The sequence below is a fragment of the Branchiostoma lanceolatum genome, chromosome 11 (assembly GCF_035083965.1).
Source record: "Branchiostoma lanceolatum isolate klBraLanc5 chromosome 11, klBraLanc5.hap2, whole genome shotgun sequence".
Classification (NCBI taxonomy): domain Eukaryota; kingdom Metazoa; phylum Chordata; class Leptocardii; order Amphioxiformes; family Branchiostomatidae; genus Branchiostoma; species Branchiostoma lanceolatum.
Genome location: NC_089732.1, coordinates 3,817,812 through 3,842,432, shown reverse-complemented (window position 1 = coordinate 3,842,432; position 24,621 = coordinate 3,817,812). Strand labels below are relative to the sequence as shown.

Below are 24,621 nucleotides of genomic sequence, written 5' to 3'. Positions count from 1 at the left end.
TATTGTGTAAAAGTGATATGTCAGTTTCAAGGTTATACCTATATTCTATGACATGTTACTTTTGCTGGACCAAGTGTCATACGTGAAAATCCTTTTATCACTTGAAATCAATTTTTGATGCATTTTTCTATTATAATTTTGCATTGTAGTTTGATCCATTGACAGCACTGCGATTTCTGATTAATTGATATTGCTTAATCCCACTGAAAATTAGATCTCTGCATTGTACATTTATTCAGTACGGAAGTTGATAGACTAGTCGCTCAGGACAGGAATCAGACCACTCGTCTACATGCACTCGCCCTGCTCTTGTGCCATTCAAGAAATACAGTGATAAACTGATTCAGAACTTGATATACCAGTCAGGCACTGTATCGCAAATTTTACTCAATGTTTCGCCGTAAGGGGTGAATGAGAATAATTCCTATTGATCATTGATACTAGTAGTCAAACATAGTTGATTAGATACTATCGCTAAGATTAAATAATTTACCTAATAACAGGATTATTAAAAAAACATACGACGCTTCATCATTCGAAGAAGAAAATGACTGGGCTACTCACGTTCAGGACATGTTACGTAGACATGTTTGGCTTAGCCCCGCAGTTAACGTTAATACCAACCGTTTTGGATATACATTTAAAGAAAGTGTGAAACTCACGTTTCTCCCTGGCTGGAGGGAAATATTAGTAAACTCCACACATATTATAAAATCAAAAATCACTTTGGTAGGGAAAATATATCACATCAAATCATAATAAACCAATAAGCATAACTACACTGAGAATCAGCGCACGTTGTCTAGAAGTTGAAAAGAATCGACACTACAACACACAAGGCACTCACAGATTGTGTCCCACATGTAATAAAAATATTGAAGATAAATTTCAATTTGTAATGGCCATGGCCTGTCCCACTTATGGCAAAGAGACAGATGTGCTGTTACAAAGTATTACTACTAAGACAAACTTCACCCTATCTGGTACACAGAACGATATGTCCCATGTATGGTTGTCATGTCCAACTCCTATCTATACCACCTACATAGGTCAATTTCATTATACTTCATCCTAAAAGCGAGGGAAAAAATCATCCATACATGGCTTTATTGTAATTCATACACTGTTATCGATAATGTTTTGTACTTATAATTGAAGGATAGGTTAGCCTTGCAGTATTGTTGATTTAGTGCCATATATTGTACCATATACGATTGTCGAACAATAAAGTTCATTCAATAACTTGCTCATCTGGGCTTCAAACGCAACTGCGCCGCATGTCAGTGAGAGTGCAAATGAAAATTGGTTTAAGAAACGCGACGGTGCCGTAAAAATCTGCCGTGGCAGTGCCGCCACAGTGCCGGAGCCCAATGAGAGGGGGCCTTAACACCTCTAAGTCAGGAGAATTGGAAACATCTTAATCCAACATGCAACCGATGTTGTGCCCTTGGGAAAGGCAGTTTACATCTTGTACATGGCGTTCCTTACTCCACCTAGGTGTAAAAATGGGTACCTTACTTCGGTTGGGGAGGTAAAAGGTAGTTGAAGAAGAGGGTTGGGTTCCGCCTTCAAATACCGCGCCCTATACACAGTGGATAACAACTCACTGCCCATATGCACGGTCTCAAGAAGGCTATGGGACTACCTTTACTAACTTTCCAACATGTGTTACACAATCTTTAGCAGTCTGGACCAAATTGAAGCTGAGTGTAGACACAGAGCCGTCAGGCTGGATTTTTGCATACCGTTTTCTCATCAGTGGCTCCCCACCGCCCCATCACTCTCGGCCTGCTCACGTGCTTAATGACACGACTCTGAACGGAGCGATTAAGCGGTTTGCGGAGAACTTATGGCGACAGGTACAGCTGTGGGCGGCACATCTTCCACCGCCATTAGTGATAACTGTCTCCCCCGATGGGTACAAGCGCGCGGCGATCAATCTACTAACTAAACAGGACGAGAAGAAATAACGGTGGCACGGTAGCCAAGTGGTTAGGGTTGTTGACTCAGAACCTGGAGGCATTGAGTTTGAATCCCTGACAATGTTGTGCCCTTGGAAAAGGTAAGCACTTTTTACCGGTTTCCTCAATCGGCTCAGCCGTAAATGAGTACATGTCTTCGGTTAGGGACGTCCCTCGGATATGGAAGTTCCGTATTTGAGGAGAGCAACAACACGGGTACGCAAAAGAACCCACCACACTTGTCCGGGCATGCAGCTTGTACTGTTCAGTACAAACCTGGTGTGAGTTGAGCCAGTTTGCGTGGTATGCAATTCAAACAAACAAGATAGATTCAAGTAAGAGGCTGATTATCATTCAGCAGATTGATCATACGATCTTGATCATCAATCAATTACAATAATTAGGCAGCAAATAAAGGATATAAAGAACGTGAAAGAGATAGATAAGTAACGATTTAAGTTGATTAATTACACACCCCTGTTTATCAATCATGAGCAAGACTTGACATCAAGAATATATAAGGAGACGAAAGGGGTTGGAAGTAATTATCAAAGTAAAATTTTTTTATCAATTATATATTTTTGTTTATCAATCATAAAATCAAGCAGGATTAGAGCAAGGGATATATAACGACGCGAAAGGGATTTATAAGTAATTATCAAAGTGCTGAGTAATCAAATAATCTAGATGATCAATCACATAGATAGGAAGGAGGAGAATACAGGAGATGTAATCTAGGCAGCGAGGGGCAACGACAAGCAAAAGGAATTGATAAAGTAATCATAGCACTGATCGATTAAATGATCACAGAACAAAGTAAGAAAAGAATAAAGGATGAATATGTAAGCGACAAAGATTGAAAGCAACTGTGACATTACTGACTAATAGCACCCTCCTATTTATCAATCACAAATCTATGAAAAATAGAATAGGGATGATTAAGTAAAAGGTTTTATGAGTAGTCAATAGAGCACTTATTAACTACAAGCCTGTAGTATTCTTACCTTCCACATTTACGCTCTGTTCAGGAGCTATTTGAAATCATTGCTAAATTCGATTTGATAAAGGCTCATTTTGACCGACGCGTTAACACCTCAATAATGGAGTCCATCTATTTCCTTCTCCGCAATTTGTACAACCAGAACCTTCAGAATAGAGATAAACGGAGTAGGAAATGGGCCTCGCGCCAGGTTTAGGCTTTCATATAAACGGGTTCCATTAACAACCTGCGGGCTCTATTGACACCGGAGTTTTCATGATGGATCATCAAACTCGGACTAGCTGAATGACTCGAACGTCGAAACTTTCCACGATCCTTCCTGATTGAATGCGGGCCATTTTGGGCGTATCTTTCCATTCAGTCTAGTCTTATCGCCTTCCAAAAGCCTGAGCGAAATTTAAAGGAGCACTAACGACATGAGGTGGGTAGGGGAGCCGGCTTTAGCGGGGTATCGCGCAGTAATCTTCGGTAATTGATAGCAGAAAGCCCGCCGGGCAGAGGAGATGATTACCGGTACAAAGAACGGGAGACAGGAGCGGAATAGCTACCCAGGCGGCGCATTAACTCGGCTTTCAGGCGCGTGTAAGTGGATTTTCCGAGAAAAGAATCTGGGAAAGTTACGACATTAGACCGGCTTTCCTTCCGTTTTGATATTCAGGTGGTCGCCCAGTTACTGCATGTAACCTCAATCCAGCACGTCTCACCTTGGTCTTGCACTGAAAAAAGCCTTACAGGGATCTTAACAACGTCCACAACGCGGTATTGGTTGTATGATGTACAGTTGCGACTTAATTCGCAAGGCGTCGCTACAGAATTTCCTTATTGCCATATATCATTTTCCAAACTCTCCCAGATCACAGGAGATGAAATGGAAAGCAGGTATCCGTGACGGTCTTCATCGGCTATCTGAGCCATGCAAGTGCTGTAGACACGTGCTTTGCAGCCCTCAGCACTGGGACAATGAGAATATCATGCAAAATGTACAAGTATGACTGTGTTATGGACCGATGTTGAGGTCATTGGACACAGATACATGTATGTGCAGGGAGCCAAGACAGAGATTGTGGAGGTACATGGTTTATTCCCTGACCCCCAGGATTTCAACACATAGAATGACAGCATGGGTCTTTCTCAGAATGAGGCTTGGTCCATAACAGACTGAAAAGGCTACAAAACGCACAAATGGGAAAAAGTTCGTTTTTTCATCGATGAAATTCGCTCAGCGCTCTGTCAAATAGCTCGGTTGCTGTCGAATGAGACGCCCTCTTCACCACACTAGGAGCAAGCTGTAAAACGCCAGCTCAGCAGAAGATGTAAAATTTAGGGTTCATCGAATGCAACAAAACATCGTCCTTGTTCCATTTCATTAAAGCTGGCGAGATTACGAGTGTTTTACGTAAGTGGAGAGGGGATCATGTTGTCAGCAGGGGATTAACACTTGATCCTCGCGTCTCTTTCGGGAGGAAAACAACTCCATTACTCACGGGCGGGGAGGAACGGTTTGATATAGTGTCTACGCCAGCTATATGGAAAATATCTGCCAGGGGTTCATTTGCAGGCTCCGTTACGTTACGCGGGCGAAATGTGATCTTCACCGTGGACTGACTCTACTAGCTAATTACTCAATTTTTCTGCCGAATTCTACTATCCATAGGCCCGTAAGAAGAGTTGGTGGAGGTTAGGTTTGCTGTACGGCGCTGTGTGATATTTGAAGGAATACCATAGCGGAGCTGATAGCGGGGTAGTACTGGAATACGAATAAGGTTTCAGTTTCAAATATGTTCCTTTTGTCCACACCCACAGTCACTTTTCTCCCCAGTATGTCATCGTATAGCTGCCTTTAGATGTCATTGGTCCATTGATGCACCCTTAGAAATGGACAGAATTTGACATTGAAAGATTAATCACGGATGGTTGCAGGTGAAGTGACGGTTGCCATGCTGGTGGGAATACCGTCCGTGTACTTCTTTCAAATCTACGTGGCTGCAAATAAACCTGCCACATTTCAGGTTTAACAACTGAGATGAGAATGGTGGACTAATTTTCCTTCTTAGTCACGTCAGTGAAAACATCTATGTAGTTATAATTTTCAACATTCAGTTTACGTCTCGAATGTACGAGATGGCAACCGATGTGCTTAAGATTTTCAGCTAGATACCACAAAATATATCGGGGCATTTCTATGTCCGTCCATGAATATCTCGAGGTGGTTTTCTGTAGATGACTCCCATATGCCTTGATGACGTCAGAACCAGGAGAGGCAAGCTTTTTCCTCCTTTTAGTTTGATGCCCCTCTGATCTTATCTTTACGGTCTATCTTTAGAAATCATCAGTCAAATCTTAGAAATACCTCAGTTCTTAGGAACGAGAGATACGAAATCTACGGGGCAAAACGACTCTGGTAAAATCTGAATGCAACGGAAAGATAGAAGTTAAATGAAGAACTCGTAACTATGATATAAACTGTAATATAATGCAACGGAAAGACTGACGTCCGAACCTCGTCGTTAAGTTTTTGCAGCCTGTTGGAAATCTTTGCCATTCCTTTTGCTACAAATGACATCACCTCTAAGATGTTTTTATTGAAAACCTCGAACGTACGAGACAGCCGATCGGTCAGCGGGGAAGCCTGCCGATCATTGGCTTGCGGCCAGTCAATATAACAGCCGGGGTCGCGACAATTGTACGCCTAAAGAGCGCTGATGGGTTCTATCCAATACTGGCCGCGGTGAAATACACGTTTATGGTCCGTGGCCTGGTATGTGGGTATTGAATGGGGACAGCTAGTACAGGGGGAAATCGATAGAAGGCTTACTTTTCGTTACAGATATGCGACCACGAAATAACTGCATGTTCGCGATTTATACATCTTCAGCTAGGTGCGTCATATGATCAACCATCGGTGACATACGTAAAGGAAATAAATGTAAATCTATTTAGATTGTGACATTGTTGAAAGCACTACAACGTTGTTAAGCGCGTTCGATTCATTTAGTAAGGGCCCTGTCACACTTTTGCGTACATGTAATTCAAGGGCGCATGAGCTCCGCAGTAACATTTTTTTTGGTTTAAGTAAATTTTGCAGGGAGGAAGTTGTTTTCTACTTTGACCCATCGTTGAGCAGTCTAGTTATCAAATCAAAGAAATGACTTCTTCGGCTGCAAACTTAACCTCAATCAAAAACATGTTAATACGCAACGCATGAGGGCATGTATATAGGCACAAGTGTGTCAGGGGATTTATAGAACTAGCTATCATACAATGGTCTGCGGTCTGCAGTTGCTTTCATGTCGTCCATCCGATAAAAAAAGACGCAATGCCATTGCCAGTTGTAAAGTTTCCGTAATGTTTTTTTTTGTGTCAACTTCTACCTGTTCCGTACGTCTTTAATGCCGTAATGACCCGTAATGACCTAAATACCAATCTAACAATTGATTCTCATTAAGAAAGCGATGTATTTTCATTGCTTATCTATTAACAGGTATTGAAATCCGGGATGACACTTTCAAAGACACCAGGTCACTGGTTATTTAGGGCGACAGCTTTCTTTCCCGTTGTTTATTGATTTATTTGACGGTGGCTCCTTTTGTGTGGCAATGGCAGTTACAACGGTTTAGCTTGAGAAGCATGCGAATGCAGCTTGACCTATTTCTTACAATATAATCCCACCCTGAACAGTAGAAGACAGTCTATATGTGTTAAGGTTATGGAACGACTTAGCTGTTCTCCAACTTAAGACGTTAGATTGACTGGAATTTTCAACCACATTTCTCAGTCCTCCATAGCCATCTGAATATCTGAGTTGCTCTTGACACAAGACTTTATACCCGAATGACTTCATCAATGGGCCAAAGGTTATTGGAAGTTGATATCAACCCCCGTCCCGGTTATGACGTAGATAGTCTCATTTACTCCTCTTAAACTACAATGTTATCGTGATCGGTATCCAGAATCTTAATCAACACTTTCCAAAGTAAATTTTGTGTCCAGGGCATTCAATGTGGATGTGCTGTGTTCTGTACACTTGGTATTCATGACCCTCTTCCTCTACCATCAATCTAGCTTCTTACACTAGTACTTACTGAACTATCAAATCGATGATATCATGACTATAGTGATTTATAATGTTTTGTCTACAATCAATAACTCTCTACTGCAGTGAAGATAAACAAAAAATGTAATAGCGTAAAAGAGATGATCAACGCGTTGATAGCAATTATCTCTATTTATTTATTCATTTAGATGATATTAAATAAGAATACTGTAAATACAGAAATGTTCGTGGGGTTTTGCTTTCGCGGTAGGGAGAAAATTCAGTGTTCGCGGTTGTTTTGAGTTCGTTTGAAACAATAGTCGCGCTACAGTCACACAATTGAACGGCTTTTCGCGGTGGTTTTAAGTTAGCATCGCGAAAACCACGAACATCAAACAAACGCGAACATTTCTGCATTCACAGTATATCTAAAGTTGAATATTATGACCCTACTGAAAAACATGTTTTCTACCTTGCTTTTGTTCTCCCATCTTGTATAGTTTATAACAGCGCTTTCCCAACCTGAACAGTAGAAAACAGTCTATATGTGTTGAGGCTATGGGAAAATTCAACTGTTCTCTAATGAAAGAAATTAGTACATTGTTTGCCTTTCCATTGTGTGACTGTAGCGCTACTTGTGTTTTAAACGCGAACTCAATGCCACTGCGAACACTCCATTTTCTCCCTGCCGCGAAATTAAATCTCTGCGAACATTTCTGTATTTACAGTATACATGTATCTAAAGTTGAATATTGTTACCCTACTGAAAGACATGTTTTTCAACCTTGCCCTTGTTCTCCCATCATGTATAATCTATTACTTATACGGACTGACATGCCATCATTCATTTGATATCTTTTCCAAGTCGAAAAAATCTTATTTAATATATTCACCTGATCTACTGTGGTGAACATTATTGAAAATCTACAACATCAAGAATATATGCGATACATCATGTTCCGTCAACATCATGTAACAACTCGACAGTTATAATGAGAACAGTCGATACTCTGAAGTATGATTTATCATATTTTGTCAATAATCGGTAATTGCTTTACCGCAGTGATGAGATTAATCAATAGAATATAGGTGATTTATCATATTTTGTCAATAATTGGTAACAGCTTTACCAGAGTGATGAGAAGAATCGATACAATACATGTGATAGATCATATGTTCGGCACCAAGCGGTGTCTGGGAGTCTCCGTCTCTCGTGATTAATGGTTTTACACCTGTCGTTCCACCGTTAATTTCCCGCTCTAATTGTTCAGTTGTCGATGATAAATGAAACCGTCACCAACTGTTGCGTCTTGAGTTGACCCTGACCTTGTGGAAAGCTGTATGAATACTAATAAGGTACTTCTGAAACACACAAGGGCATTGACATTTACAGTCAACTTTACATTTTGTGATACTAAGATACTAAACTAAAGACTCCTCGAGAGGAAAGTTAATCCTGTTCTTTCCCTAACCAATGCCGCATCTTACTCTAAGTTTTAAAGTCTCTGTGATATGATTATCACACAGTTCTTCAGAGAAGAACATCGAGGATCCATGCATCAGACCAAAATGGATGTGTTTGTGTGTGTGTGTGTGTGTGTGTGTGTGTGTGTGTGTGTGTGTGTGTATACACATAAGGCTTTACGATTTTCCTAAGTGGAAACAAGTTACTAATAGGGAAGTGTTCTCTGGAACAATGCGTTTCAGAATAGATCAGAATGATATAAAGTATGTTTGCAAACAATCTCCTACTTACAAGGCAAGGCGAGCTTTGTGAAAACGACTCACAACAGATTCAGCACCAAGGACAGGGTAAGTTTCCAATAAATGTATCTCTATAAATACCCGACTAGAATATCCTCTTTTTCTAAAACGGTACAAGATAATACATGATATGTGTGCATCATGTTTAAGATATAAACACCGTCAGTACCAAGGACAGGGCCAGTTTTCAACATATTTTCTCTGTCCTTGTTGCTACATTACAGAAATCGTGACAAATTATATATAACCATTGCGTAAAGCCCCACCCGTACAAGATATAGACACCGCTAGCCGCAACTATAATTGCTTGTTCGGTATCGGTGCAAGATTTCGGTCACAAGTCACGGATCTTTTTCCAATCAACTCCCGGGGTCGCTCCTCCACTTATTTCGAGTTGACCTCATTCCATATCTGTCTTCCTGTGTTTCCTGGAACTGATAAACAGTCGGGTTCCAAATATGGGCAAACCAAGGTGAATTACGGCGAATTCTTCAAGGATATGTTCTACGAAAAAGTAATACATTACAGTGTAAGACCGACGTCCGTTGACCCCATACCATATCTGTCTCCCTGCGTTTCCTGGAACTTGTAAACAGCCAGGTTTCAAATTTGGGCAAAAAATGCTGAATTCCGTGGAATTCTTCTAGGATGTTCCAGAAAAGGACATTATATTAGAGAGCAAAAACAACGTTAACGAAATGGTCATTCTGTTTCGTAAATCATCAAAATACCTCTAGCTCTTTCTTTAACCCAAAAGGACTGCATTTCTCAATTTTTACGTCACGTATATTTTCTAGAGCAGTAAAGAAAGTCCATTCATATTCATGAGCCTTTTTCCTGAGCATTCATGCCTTTTATAGTCAATCATGTACTCAAAATCGTTTCACAAAGGATGCCCTATTTCCTGACGTAAAGGAGACGACGCCCATTTTAAAAGGACAGGAGTCCTTCTGGTATGTCTGAATAATTTCCTTGTTTTTGTTAGTATGATTCTTGGCTTTAGATCGCCGGGTCAGCGGGATGAATTATAGATGCGGCATTACAAAACAATTTCAGACGCCATCGATTCCCTGGGTGAGTGGCACGACCGAACGCTTCAACCGGTCCGTGATTAATATCACAAATATTGACGTGCGTTTGTGGTTTTATACAATCGCCGCTTTAACGGGGCGTCCTTCTCATGTGCAACTCGGTCAACCCATTTGCAAACAGCTTAAAAATCGACCACTAGCCGCGAGCTCAAAGCGATGATTTGAGTAAGTTTATGGACGCGTAATGGTTCGGAGTCCGCATATTGAAACATGTAACGCCGTATTTATGCATAGCATTGGTTCACCTGTGCCGGTATTGGTAGAACGAGCGGCTTCTCTTATTGATTTTCGGGAGTCCCAATGGATCTATTTAAACCCCAGGTGGGGATGGGCGGTTGAATATACAGATCCAATATCCCACACTCTTCTGCCAGCCACGGTGCGCACAGCAAGGTAAGCCTGTATCTGTTCTCAACATGACGACTAGAGCGAAGTGACGGTTACAAGGAAAACCTCACTCTTCTTATAATCTTGCTGAGTGTTGATGTTGTGACAGGTTGATCCTGTAGAAAATTGAATTTACGGGGAAAAGTGTCCGGAAATTCTATCCGTAATTGTAAGCAGCATGTGCCGTGCCCCATGATGCCTGTATCTGTTTTCAAAATGAAAACTGAAACAGTAGGTAGAAACCTCGCTCCTTTGCTTTGACAAGGATGTAACTTTACCTACTAACTAGTAGGTATAGCTGTGATGTTGGCAAGTTGATCCTCTTGGAAATTGAATTTGGCGAGAAAAACGTGTGGAAATTCTGTAGCTGTGTAACTGTGTAATGCCTCGTGCTTGTTTTCAAAATGATGATTTGAAGAATGTGACAGTATGATAGAACCTCTGGTTTTCCTTGATTTGACAAGGATGTAACGTTACCTAGCCATAGGTGTAATGTTGGCAAGTTGATCCTCTCGGAAAGTAAATTCACCGAGACAAACGTGTGAATATTTTGTAGCTGCGTAGCTGTATGATTCTTCATACCTGTTGTCACAATAAGGACTGAAAGAATGCTACAGTCGGTGATAGAAAACCTCGGTCTTCTTTTTTTTGCTTAGACAAGAATGCAACGTTACGTTCGCAAGCAAAGCTGAGATGCTGGCAAGTCGACCTCTGAAAAACTGAATCTACCGAGAAAAATGTGCGGACATTCCGTAACTGCGTCCACCATACAATGCCGCATGCCTGAAAACCGTTTTCAAAATGAAGACTTGAAGAATGTGACAGTAAGCGAACCTCGATCCTCGAGAAAATTGAATCTACCAATGAAGACGTGCGGCCAGTCTTCACCTGTGCCCGCCATGCTGCATGCCTGAACCCGGTTTCAAAATGAGGACTGAAATAATTTGACAGTACGCATTTACAAATAAAACCCTTGGTATTCGTTTTGTTTACTAATACGGGTGTAACGTTCCGTTCGTAAGTGAAGCTGCGTTGTTGGCAGATTGATCCGCTATCATATTGAATTTACCGATAAAAGTGTGCGAAAGATACTGTCTGTAATTGTGCGCAGCCTACCGTACCTTGTGGTGGTGTCCGTAATATTGGAACGTACGGACAATATACCTCAAGGTTTCTGCAAATCCGCTCAATATTACCAACATGCTGTAGCCTTAGTCATTACCCTTAATATGAGAGTTACGAGGATTCGTATCCAGATAAGAAGGGGAAATTACAGACTAATTTCTTACAGTTAAGCCAGTCCGCGACGCATATTGATTTTTGTGCGTTTCACAAGCTACACTGTCAGAATACCAAAACGACACAACAACGTGCTGACATTTACTGACGTTATATACGACTGAACAAGGTGAACCTTCAGTGAAATTTCATCACGACTGTTTCTCTGTAGAAACTGCACAGTATGTCCGGGAGCTCGCTGCGCTTGTAGGCATGCCGGCAGGTGTGTTACGCCGGAGGGCGGTTATACCGGCTATATAGCTATAGATGCAGACAACAAGAATAAGCTTCACAATATCGTCGCCTAAGTAATGGAGAAAAATACTGCAAAATTTCATTACGGACATTTCTTTCCAGAAATTGCACAGCATGTTTGAAAGCTCGCTGTTTTTGTAGGCATGCCGACAAGTGTGTTATACCGGCTATATAGCTATAGATAAATATGCAGACAACAAGAAAAATATCGTCGTCTAAGTAATGATGAAAAATATAGTCGTCCACAGAGAATGAATATATATTGTCCGGGGTTTAGAGATAAACCCAGAACTACCCCCAAAGTAGAACCGATTGGATCAAAGCGCATTCGTGTTGAATCAAAGCAATATCCGAGTCGTAATTTCAACGGGAAATAATCCACCCTAATCCCACGATATCCATTCTTGGCGAAGAGGGATTACGGTTTCTATATTGTGAGTTGCTTTTAAATGATTAACGAGTCTGAAATAGACGCACTGTTTGGCATTACTGTTTTCTGTTCTACTGTCTTTTGGGGATCTTTCTTTCTCTCAGCTTGGCTGCACGTAATGTATCGATGGCTTATAAATCTCTCCCGAGCATTAGCCATAAATGCTTGCTTGCGTTTGTCGTTTTAGTCGTAACCTAGATATGTCTTATCGAATTATTCTCAATTGCATTTCTAATGATGATAATTGCGTTAGTGGATGTTCTAAATACAATAATATGAATATCTGCGGAAGACACTCATTGTATTCTACCCCAAGTATGTTTGAATACAGGACATGTTTAGTATGACAGGGAAGAACTCCTGTTGTACATAATTCCTCTAAATTTTATCAGGTATTTCTGCAGCATTTAGTTAATGCGTGCATGCCTTTAATGCTCTGATATTGACAGAATAAGCCCAACGGCCTTTAGTTGCATCCCAACCCCGCCCATCTAACATGCCAACATAAAAGTCGCTTTTGCCACAAAACGTCGTTAACTTCACGGGTTACTAACTCTAAGAATAGAGACCATAGAAATGCTGACTGTGTTCCAAAAACACATTCCTCACCCTGTAAGAGCTTTGGTGTGCTTGTCTACTAGTAGTATTTAGTATCCAATATACATCTAATCACTGATGACAAAGCGTTATGTCACAGTCAATACTCTAAGCTACATGGCATTCTACTGAGCTAGATGTCTAGTTTCCATTACCTTCGCCAATGTGGTTTTCAATGTGTTGTTTATTTGTGTATGTTAAATTTACATGCCTTTGTTTGTTTGTGTGTGTGTGTGTGTGTTTGTGTGTGTGTGTGTGTGTGTGCGTGTGTGTGTGCGTGTGTGTGTGTGTGTGTGTTTGTGTGTGTGTGTGTGTGTGTGTGTGTGTGTGTGTGTGATTGTGTGTGTGTGTGTGTGTGTGTGTGTGTGTGTGATTGTGTATACTGGTGCTTATGAGTAAGATATAATGCTTGCTTGGATATCATGAATGTCCCTCTGTCTATAACCTGAAGTAGCCCGTGCAACCATCTCCACATTTCCCCTTGTCAATAACGTGCATATAGATTTATTATGTGTATAAAACGTTAATTACTGGTTCCGTCCCCAGAAAGTCCCATCTTATCTATTCATCATGCGTTCCTGATTGCTTCCGTCGCCACGATAAAAAACAGATACCACCAGCAAACACCCTCGGTGTTATTGAAATAAATGTACGGAGCGAAATTGTATGAATATTTTAGATATAGCGTTATTGTAGATAACACGCTTCGGGCTCGGGGTAAATTTCCAATTACAATTAATCAGGCTGGGGTCGGTCTGAGTCTTAGGAGAACGGATCGCCGATGGAAATGTCATCCGAATGAGAGACATTCTCGGTGATACTAGAAATCATTATGGGACGTTGGTAACCTGATCTCCAAGCAGATGCGGAAAGGCAAAATACGCGCAAGGTAACAGCTACTCTTGCAGCTGGATACATTGGGAACAGGCCAGATGTTTCAGACAGCATCCGCTATCTTTCGTCAGTGATTGGACGACGAACTGAAATTTCCAGGTTTGAATTAAAACTCTGAATTGAGTTATAGTTTGACAGCGGGTGCAGTGTGAAACGTCTGATCGTTTCCAATTTTTGACCATGGAGTTGCCTGAGTAACTATATTGTTGCGTATCTGATTACCTGGATATCTAATCTTCATCAACATACAAAGGCAAAAATAGCTATGTTTCCAAAGCTCCCGGTTCCCGTTTCTAGAAGGGCTGCGTAGCCGTGAGCCTGAGAAACATTACGTTTTCGTTTGCCTCTCCCAAGGAGGTTGAAAATGATTACTTTAAACCTCATTGCCTTTCCACATTTGCTAGGAAATGTTTGGTAACCAGTTCATCACTGGTCGGCATAGTGTTATGAATAGGCTTTGGGTAGTCTCGAATAGAGGAGTTTTACCAGCCACATGCCTGTTCTGCAAAGCATTGGTTTTTTTTTTTTCTGACAGCCGATTATGCCCATGAGCTAGGTAGCTGAACCCTACCCCGTAAAAATTCGACCGAGCAAGCTCTTTGACCTGGGCGGGCGTGCAACGCTCCCTGTACCGAGGATATCCCGGTGAACTCACGATGAGCTGGTACCGGGCCAGTTCATCTGCAGTCAGCGCACACCTAACATATGCAGGCGTGGTGGGAATGGGAGACTCCGAGTCCTAACCGCCCTGCCCTTGGTCGATTTCACCCGCGCTTTCTCCGCAAGACTCCGCTAGTAAATCAATAAAGTAACAAGTCGTTCTTTGTTCTCCTAGGCAATCCGATTTGAGCCGCCGCGTTGATTTAAGGCCGTTTCAGTGTCTTGGATTCAGCTGGAAATGATGTCCATGAATACTTGGCACAGTGCATGGTGTGGTATTGATTCTCGGGCCGTTACATAACGTTTTTGGGGGTGAAGACTTTATTATAAGGCTCTCCCATGTATATGAAATGTACAAGGAATATTGAATTATTAAGAGACGATCAGGGCGGTTATGGATAAGGACATGGCGAAAAAGTGTATCTGTTTTAATTAGATTCGTGCAATTTGGACGCACATTGGTTATTGTAAATATCACCGAAACTATATATACTAACTATATAACTACTGGTCTGCCGTTGTATCTAGGAGTATGACTGTCTAGCTGGCTGTATACGTGGATATAAATGAATAGATAAACATTTGAAGAAAGAGACAGTAAGAGTAGCATGTAGTGGAGGAATGTAACTCTGTTTATCAGTGCCTTACTAAGATAATTAGTAAGAAAGAACTTATTAAGATTTCATACGCAATTTCCGTAAACAAAGTAAAGCTTTGGATCAGTCCTCCAATCCTTGTCACGCTGAAATGACCCGAATTGCGAATCCTGTGTCACTTCGGCTTCGGGTCATTTCGGCTTGAGAAGAATCAGAGGACTGATCCAAACCTTGTTGGTAAGCTTTTTACTTTGTGTGCGGAAATTGCATATGAAATCTTTATACGAGTAATGTCAATTATACGACCTTTCATTCGAAAAAGGAACTTAGTTGTATACAAGAAAACTTTAGTTGCCTACCATTTAGTAATCTGATAAAACTATTCAGTTTTTGTTATAGGGTAAAATTAAAAGGTAGGTAGTAGAGCGACCAATTTTCAGTAAGGCTTTTTCTTAGGTTTTCTTAGGGGCAAAATTACTATTAAACAGGTTGACTGTTGAAGACTGTGGCCACATGTGACCTAGTAGCATCGCTGGACAATCAGAATTGAATGCTTGTTAGAGGATCTGCGCCCCTCTTTCCGCCTATTTGTTGCCGGGCCCCACGTTGATTTTAACCCCGTGTTAAAAAATTCCAGGCCCCGACAGTGCCCAAAAATAGTTCTGGATACGTGATGCCTGTATCCAAGACTCGCAGGCCAAAAGAGCACATCCTGGATAGACACAGGGCACCCCACAGGGCTACGTAGGGGTCATGCCCGAAAGTGAAAAATTAGCTCATGAACTGCCCGACAGGGTCCTTTTTTCATGTGTGACCTATAGGTATGAGTATTCATGGGTGCTTTTTCTGTTTCTTACAGTACAACTCAGAGTCATGCCAAAGACCAGTAACGACTACCCAGGGTAAGGGGTGATTGGTCAGGGCATAGGTGCACAACGCCTCTCTTTATAAAAAGGCCTGAAATTTGATGTATTCACGAGGCACTTTCTCTGTTTCCTACAGCTCAACAACAAAACAGTACATCTGAGAGTCATGCCAGAGGAGTTGGGTGACCGGGGAGCACAGTTTGCCACCTCTGGATTCCGAAGTTTCCTTCTTCAGAAAAAGCCCTGCTATTCACTGCTATCGTAACCACCTGTTTTTCACGGGTTCCTTCTCTGTTTCTTACAGCTCAATAACAAAACAGTACACCTGAGAGTCATGCCAGAGGCCAGTAACGACTACCGCGTGGTGGTGTTCGGCGCGGGGGGTGTCGGGAAGAGTTCTCTCGTGCTGCGCTTCGTCCGCGGGACGTTCCGTGAGAACTACATCCCGACCATCGAGGACACCTACCGGCAGGTACGTACATGCATAATCTTAGTGGTAAGTGGGACCAGAAGGTTGGGAGTTCGATTCCTGTCAGATGTCACTCAAACGACTAGCATGATACTGAAAGGGGTCTTTAAGGCGCATGTTGGCCAACATTAGATATATAGATCAGTGAGTACTTATTTTCGTAAAGACGCATTATCTTCCCTGATACATTAAAACTATACTGTTATGCTTAGTACTGTATAGATACTTATACGTCTGCAGAGGGTCGCCATTTCAATAAGCTAAACTCGCCGAATTGTCGATAACTATACTGTACTTAATGCTAGAATAATACAGAAGTATTCGTAAACGTTTATTGTTTTGGAACATGAGTCTGAAAAGATTATATAACGACAAGAGAGAAGAACCTTTATGCTACGTTTATGCTCAAGTTTCAGTCTTCAGTGTTCGAATGTTCATGTATACATCTACTTCCTTTGTCTGTCTTGGTCTATATCCTGAGTTTGGCTCATAACATAACATAGTGGGCTCTTACTGCCACATTGCCACCTGCAGGTGATCAGCTGCGACAAGAACGTCTGCACCCTCCAGATCACCGACACGACCGGCAGTCACCAGTTTCCCGCCATGCAGCGCCTGTCAATCACCAAGGGCCACGCCTTCGTATTGGTCTACTCCATCACCAGCCGCCAATCACTGGAGGAGCTCAAACCCATCTATGACCAAATAAAGGACATCAAGTGCAACATGGACAGCATTCCCGTCATGCTCGTCGGCAACAAATGCGACGAGGTTCCTCACAGGGAGATCTCGATGCAGGAGGGGGGAGAACTCGCGAAGAAATGGACCGTCGCGCACATGGAGACATCCGCCAAGACGAACCACAACGTCAAGGAGTTGTTTCAGGAACTGTTACAGATGGAAAAGCGGAGATCCGTCAGTTTACAAGTCGAGGGCAAGAAGGGCAAATCTCGAAGAAGGGACAAGCTTAAAGGAAAGTGTACATTGATGTGATCAAAGGAAACCTTTAAGACTCCTCCAAGGCATCGTTTGACGTCACGAAAGATGCATGAACGCGGTATGGTGGCAACTGTATATACTTCTTACATCAATTCTAAAGAAATTGAGATTTATTGCAAAGAGAACGTGTATACTAGCTCGTATTATCTGATCAAAGTAGGCATAGACGTATACGACTTGGCGGGCGGTGCTAAGGGTAATCTATGACCAACTCGCTGTGCTATGCAGTATAAGGAGTAGAATCTCACCTGTGTAGTCAACACCTTTCTACTGTGCAGACGTGAAAAATTTATCCTACGAAAAGGTAGAATCTAGAAAAAAATCTGTGTTTATTTATCATATTGTATATTGACTTATGTAAGTGAGTAACTCACTTGCTAAGGATGACGGGATAGATATGAGTCATGATCGCTTCGTCGAGGATTTTCATTGGGTGTTTGTACTCACGTGACTATGACGTAACCCACCACGGACGGTAAATGACGTATGCGATCGTTCTGCAAAATGTTCTATACAATTCATTTTCCTCTACCTCAGCATGTCTCCTTTTCCCATCTGCATATTTCGAGAGCGCCAGAAATTGACTACTAAGTTCATAAAATCTCTGTCTGAGCATTTCGAATGACCGGTCGCCATCTTGAATCCATCCGTTTTACCAACATGGCGGCGACGACTATCTATATCCATAAGTTGTGACATCACGGGCTTTCAAGCACCTTACATCAGCGACGTTAAAACGCGGCCATGTGTCATTATCTCTAAAACTCGAATAAAAGATGAAAAATAGTTTTTGGGTCATCGTTAAACAATTGGTGCCATTATGCTCAAAACAACTGGATAAGAATTCGGAGATTTATTTCCGGACGTTTCGAGTGACATCCATCACTATTTTTCAGCGTCTTGAAGAGTGATGGATGTCACTCGAAACGTCCGGAAATAAATCTCCGATTCTTATCCAGTTGTAGAGTTTGAATTCTCTTTATTTATTGTTTACCAGGATGTCCGACCTTTCACAAACGTATGCTCTGATTTGTTACAAACAGAAGCAACGACGTGCAAACAAACGTACTGGTTTGCTTTGATATAGGTTTACAATCACTGACCGCTTGCCAGTACTTAAACCAATGCCAAATGTATCATATGAATTAGCTGGCAGAGAGAGTATATATAGTGAGAGAGAGTTAACTATGTTCTATATTGCTGCTGCATTGAATGCATCTGACAACATGACTGTGGAAAAACGTGTTTCGCATGTCCGTTCAATTTTGTTATTCACACACGTCAGGTGTTTTATTCTTAGTGCAGATTTGAACGGATTCTCCTTTGATGTGAAACGTGGCAAATCTTTTGTAAATGTACAATACAGTAACGATATATGCTTCAGTGAGTGAGCTCTGTATTTATTTGAACATAACAAAAAGTTATGTTACAGGCTTAGCAACGTTTGTCGTTAAGGTTGTTACGCTTTTTTGTTATTCTAGCTTTTCGTCATAAACAAGTAAGATAAAGATGATCCTGTTGTTTTATTGATGCTTTTTTAAAACAGTCGTACGTGTTCTGTTGTGTGTGTGTTTGTTACTGAGTCAGTTTACAGCAAGAGCTTTATCTTTCGTCTGCTGCCTAGCATGCTACTACTAGAAACAACGTATACGTCACGCATGATATTATGAATCAGAATTGATGTCAATATGGCGTATGTCGCTAGAGGGCAACGTGACGCTGTGCCCACCCGAAACTTGTACATAGATCTTGTTCTTGGAGGCAATGCTTACGACATCTTAGCAAGATACCCTCTTACGTGTCATAATTACAACGAGATTGGCCTCGCCAAATTTGGGACCGCTCTTTTGATCTTCTTGAGGAAAACAGAGGGGGTAGTTAATAAACTCTTTCACTATCTCTAAACGGACCCGTTACAACAACATGACCAACGCTAAGGGAAACATTGACAACTTGAGTTTGAAAAAAAAAGTTGAAGCATTTCACGAACGTGAGTTGGTCTATCAGGTGTAGTGAGCTGTGTGAGGTCAAAGGTCAAAGGTAGGAGTCACCTGCCATGTCTCATGTAAAGCGTGGAAAGTAACACTTTAATAGTAAGCTTTTACTTTCGCTTGAGGCGTCTACCGTACTTATTCATGATCGGATATCTGGTCCTCCAGCCAACGGACATGTCTGCACTGAAATTATCCCTCGGTGACAACGATGGAGCCTTTGACGTTGTTTACCTTCGTAACCAGGGATCTAGCCTGGATGCCAGACCCCCAATCTCTGAAATATCTATCCTATAGCAATCCGCTAGTCGGCGCCAATGACTAACTCTGCCCTCAGATATGTACATGTCATGTGTGAAAGTTTCTTGGGTGAATTATTAAACTGTTTACGAGCTTCAACTTATGCTATGGACGGAAAATTTAACTACATAATTATCATGATAAGCATAAGCAGCAAAAGCATTATCATGATCAATAATGATTGCAGATTCATCTCTTAGATATTGACTAGCAGAGTGTTTTTGTTTTTTTCTAATCAGTTCATCAGAGCCTGATGTTGCCATCGATTTACGAAGAAAGGCGGCTCAATTGTTACTGTAGCAGCATCTCTTCACCCTAGGCCAGAAACATCAATACTCAAGACAAGCATGACTTCACTGACCAATTAGGAGAAGCAGGGGTTACGAAGCGAAGGCTGCTCGGGAAATTCCCTACCCCATTTAGACCGGAACGTTTTGAGCCACTCACACCGGGGCATGCCCCTACTCTTTTTCGAAAGATGGGGTGGGTTCTTTTACGTGCTCAAGGTATGGCTCTCCTCAAACACGGGACCTACATTTAACGTCCTATCCGAGGGACGTCCCTAGACAAAGCTAGGTACTCATTTACACCTGAGTGAAGTGAGGGATTTTGTGTTAAGTGCCTTTCCCAAGGGCACAACGTCGGGTGCATGTCCAGACTTGTCTGGGGGAGAGCCGGAATCGAACTCGGGCCACGCTGTTTGGCAGCCCTATGCTCTCACCATTACGCCACATATTTCTTAATTCTCGTGTGATACAGCCACGAATGACAGCTTATAACCGTTTACATTTTATCTAACACAATGTATACATCATGTTACAAACCTTAAAGCGTGCCTTTTTAATAATCAGTTTATTGAGATTTCAGTTGTACAAGATTAATATTCGTGTAAAAATTCTAATGTCGAGCTTTATATACATAAAATACACCTCGGTATCTTGTAGAAAATAGTTTGTTCATTTATCTATCTATTTCTGTGTTTTTTTTAGCCAGTGCACATGTGGCCCGTTTTAGTGTAAGACACTGCTTTACAGTGGAAGACTTACATAACATGTAATATCAATACATGCGTGACATGTAACAAATTAAATTATGTATACAAAGCAAAATTTAACAAAGCCATAGTCCATTAGACATATTCCATATTCCTGTCCGGTCATATTGTGAGGTCAGAGGTGAGCTCTCAATTCAATCATACGCTTAAATCTTGCAATATTTGTGTCTGTTTTCACTGTCAGAAGAAACCCATTCAAGCCATATACGCCTCTGTGGCTAAACTTACGCCTTCCATATTCTAGGTGAACTTGTGGCAGTTACATTGACTGGCTAAGATATACATGCAACCTGTTGCATGCAAGCCAAGCTAGTAAGTCAAACATTTGAAGAAATGAATCAATGAATGAAGACCTTTATTGTACATGTTTGCCCCACTGGGCTAAGCACAGGTCACATGTTAACAGATATATACATATTCACGAGTATTACTGGACATAAACATCTAGCATACTCTAGTATTTTCGACTTCCTCTCGCTTCTTGGTAATTGTATAAATGTAGGAGGCTGTGTGATTAGTTAGAGTTGGTCTATCAAAGGCTGCAAGAAATATAAATTTCTCTGTACTATTCAGGTATCTAAAGTGGGGGAATTTACTTAACACATAACTGAAAAGAATTATTCTATCGCTATCATACAAAGGACAGTCTACAATGAAATGTACTTCGTCTTTCATACAGAATACTCTCTTCACCTCACTGCGTATATTCAAAATACTTGCATCGTTAGTTTTTAATTGGCTTTTACATAGAGTGAGCGATTTTCTTTTACTTATTAATTTGTCATCTTAGCGGATGGTATCCAATGCCTTGAGAAACCATGGCCGCTAAAATGACAAATTGATAAGTAAAAGAAAATGGCTCAGTGCAATATCAAAGTATTACATAATCATGATATCATTAGTTCCCATCTGGTAGTTGGGCGTTTAGTGGGCCTACCAGCCATTGGGACCTTGACATTGGCCCTGCGCGTACCCGGAGAGGACATGAGGGGCTCGATTGTGATGATTTCATCGGCGGGGCCACCGTGAACCTCGGCCGCAGCAGCCATTTGCTCGCCACGGTCCTGGGGCGCCGGCAGTTCACCGTCCAGATATCTCTGGTACCTCTGCTGGCTCTCCTTGCTGGCCTTCGGTTTGTAGACCGTGACGAAGATTGCGAGGCCCAGTAACACCGCGGACAGGGCGGACAGCGCCCACGGCCACCACGACGTAGTGACCGGTCCCTGGCGCCGCACCTGGAATAAGAGAGGGAGGGAATGAGAGAGGGAGAGAGAGGAAGAAAAGAAAGAGAGAGAGAGGAAGAGAGAGAGAGAGGGAAAGAGAGAGAGATGTTATTTATTTCACCCTACTTCAACATGGCAGACATGTTGTCAGATGTTGTTTTGAACTAAACTTTAATCTCAATTGTCCCGTTTACGTTCCGCCATTGGTGAAGGCACTGTACACGAATGTCCTCACTTCACTCAGGTAGAAATGAGTATCTAGCTTCGGTTAGGGAGGTCTCTCGACCAGGAGGTTAAATGGATGTCCCGTGTATGAGGACAGCCACACCTCTGGCAGACATATTGAAACTCACCACACATATCATAAAAAGTAGGGGTCCTTCCCGGTGTGAGTGTACCAAAATAAATCTGTCAGAATATACAGCTTGTACTCTTCAGCAAAAAAATGAACTGGTGTGTTACGGCATCAGCGGCCTACTCGGTATACAATACAAACAAAAAGAAATCTATATCTTACCTCTATCGGTAGAATTCCGACAACCACTCCAAGTAGGGTGGATATCGCACAGATCCAGGCTATGTACCGAAGCCTCGCCCACACCACCGACCTGCCCACCACCGCGGGAAGTTTGATAGCTCGGCCGTCTGCGGCGAACAGGAAACTTCGCAAGTACAAAAGGAAAGGAAACACTGGTCGTCAATACTTGTATAAGACAAAACAAGTCCTACTCACATACTTAATATCAAAACAATCCGCCGAGGTATTCTCGAGTTATCGTATTCACACATGCACACACACACACACACACACACACACACACACACACACACACACACACACACACACACACACACACACACACACACTCACACACACACTCAAAAACACACAAACACACAAACACATGCATACATACATACACACACACACACTCGCTCACTCGCACACTGACATACAGACACAGATACACAGACACACGCAGTGACCATGGCTGTTAAGGGTACTTTTCAACGGTGAATCAGAAGTCACAAGACTTAAACATTCACCTTTCCTTAGCCACAGCAGGCATGAAGTAACAGTGGACGAATCTGGATCGCACGTACGCGTCCTGTCCCTCCTCTCCGAGTTTGCAGTAGTCGCAGGCCCCTAACCACCGGGTACCGCCGATATTCGTCTGAAGCGGCATGCTAGTAGATAAGGACAAGTCTCTGAGTCGGAATATTAGCCAACTTCAGACGCTGGCAAGCCTAAAATCGGCCACTACCGCACACTACTTCCTTGTGAAAATGGCTGTCAGTTCTCTAATCAGTATGCCTAATTATGAGAGCAAAAAATAGACTTGTTCTTCAACTTCTGCAGGGAGGGTTTGCGGAAAAAGCTGGGCTGTCTACCTGGCCTGGCTAGCTGGCCTGTCTACCTGGCCTGTCTACCACGTCAGGCTAGCAACCCAGAAACTCGGAAACTCAGAAACCCCCATTCATATCCCCACAAATTGTGAGGCCCCAGTGCAGTCGCGCTCCCTAGCGGAACGTTTCCAAAGCACACCCGTTACTCTGGGCGCGGCACAGCACACACCGATCGTCATTCGAAACCGCGATTTTCGTCCCCTCTTCTTGATTCCTACGAAGTTTACATGAATTGCTTCATCGTCTGAAAACGAACCTGTTGTTCCCATCTCATGATTCTATCGCCCTTTTTTTATGTTATCCAAAGGAACTCTCGAACACTGCATTTAGCGAAGTCACAGACGTCGCCGATCGCCATCTTACTTCACGTGACCATGTTCTTCAAGCTTGCTTCACTGGAGGGCGCCGTTTCAGTTGCCTCTGAACGCGGACCGGCGTATGTACCACATGGCTGACAGATTAAAAATTACTGATACTTCCGGTTCATGTTTACCGTCTGCTTTGAAACAACAGCTTTTTTTGTAGCAAAGTTTAACCCAGGCAGGGCGCTGTGAACTGCAGGCCGTATGTTGTTCCAATTAGTACGTCCGCCGGGGACGTCCCAGGACAGCTGTCCCATGATGTGCACCAGGTCACCCCCCCGGTCACCACGCCAGAAAGCTTGGGCGAGGCCCCGCCTTCTTGTCACTGAACTGAAATCAATCCCAGTTACGAAGCAAGAAGTTCCTCTATAACGTCTGCGCCAATATCCAGCATTATAACGCAGACCCGCAAACCTGTATGCTTTGTAATAGTTAGGCCATGGCTGAAGCCTTTCTATGAGAAAATAGGGAAGCTTCTCCCACAAGGGGCTAGACTCCGAGTGGGGGAGCTTCACTATTTTCGCATAGAAAGGCCTCAGCCATGGCCTAACTGTTTTAGAACATGGCCACATCCCCGAAGATCCTCTTTCTATCAATATGAATCAAAGATATTGTTTTCAGCACATCATACTAGTATTATAAAAAAGATAAAAAGTATTATATTGAAGCAGAATGACCTGTAAACAAGCTTCGTACATGTCCTATCTGTTTTCAGAACCTGGCCACTACCACGAAGTTTCTCTTTTACAATTCATCCCCGTGGGACTACAATGTACTGGTACTAAAATGTTCCTTTCCTTTTCATTGTAGTACTGGAACTGTTTGAGTTGAGAGCATTATGTGTGTTCTTTTCAAAAATCTAAAAAATGTGATTCTGATTCCCAGTTTCCCAACTGTTTATAAACTTGACTTTCCATTTCATTGTAACGATTGCTTGAATTTGTGCCTGTTAGTCTTTAAAGATTTGATTCAGTTTGATACTTTTGTTCTTGTGTGGCTGTAAG

The 24,621-nt window shown here is 42.2% G+C and overlaps 2 protein-coding genes across 3 annotated transcripts in view; one reads left to right on the top strand and one right to left on the bottom strand.

Annotated features, from left to right (window-relative positions):
* LOC136444792 (GTP-binding protein Di-Ras2-like) overlaps positions 1–18,823 on the top strand; it is a 39,285-nt gene extending 20,462 nt beyond the window's left edge. For both annotated transcript variants that reach the window (XM_066442534.1, XM_066442532.1), the window contains exons 2-3: positions 16,117–16,284; positions 16,816–18,823. In XM_066442534.1, the coding sequence (XP_066298631.1) occupies positions 16,117–16,284; positions 16,816–17,274 (627 nt within the window). In that variant the 3' untranslated portion in view covers positions 17,275–18,823. The remainder of the gene's footprint in view (positions 1–16,116; positions 16,285–16,815) is intronic.
* A 2,140-nt stretch (positions 18,824–20,963) lies between these two features.
* On the bottom strand, positions 20,964–23,179 carry LOC136444793 (uncharacterized). The gene is made up of 3 exons (XM_066442535.1): positions 22,896–23,179; positions 22,366–22,510; positions 20,964–21,860 (listed from the first exon to the last, which is right to left on the bottom strand). Exons 1-3 carry the CDS (start codon positions 23,033–23,035, stop codon positions 21,513–21,515), a joined length of 633 nt encoding a protein of 210 aa, XP_066298632.1. The 5' UTR covers positions 23,036–23,179; the 3' UTR covers positions 20,964–21,512.
* Positions 23,180–24,621: the final 1,442 nt, after the last annotated feature.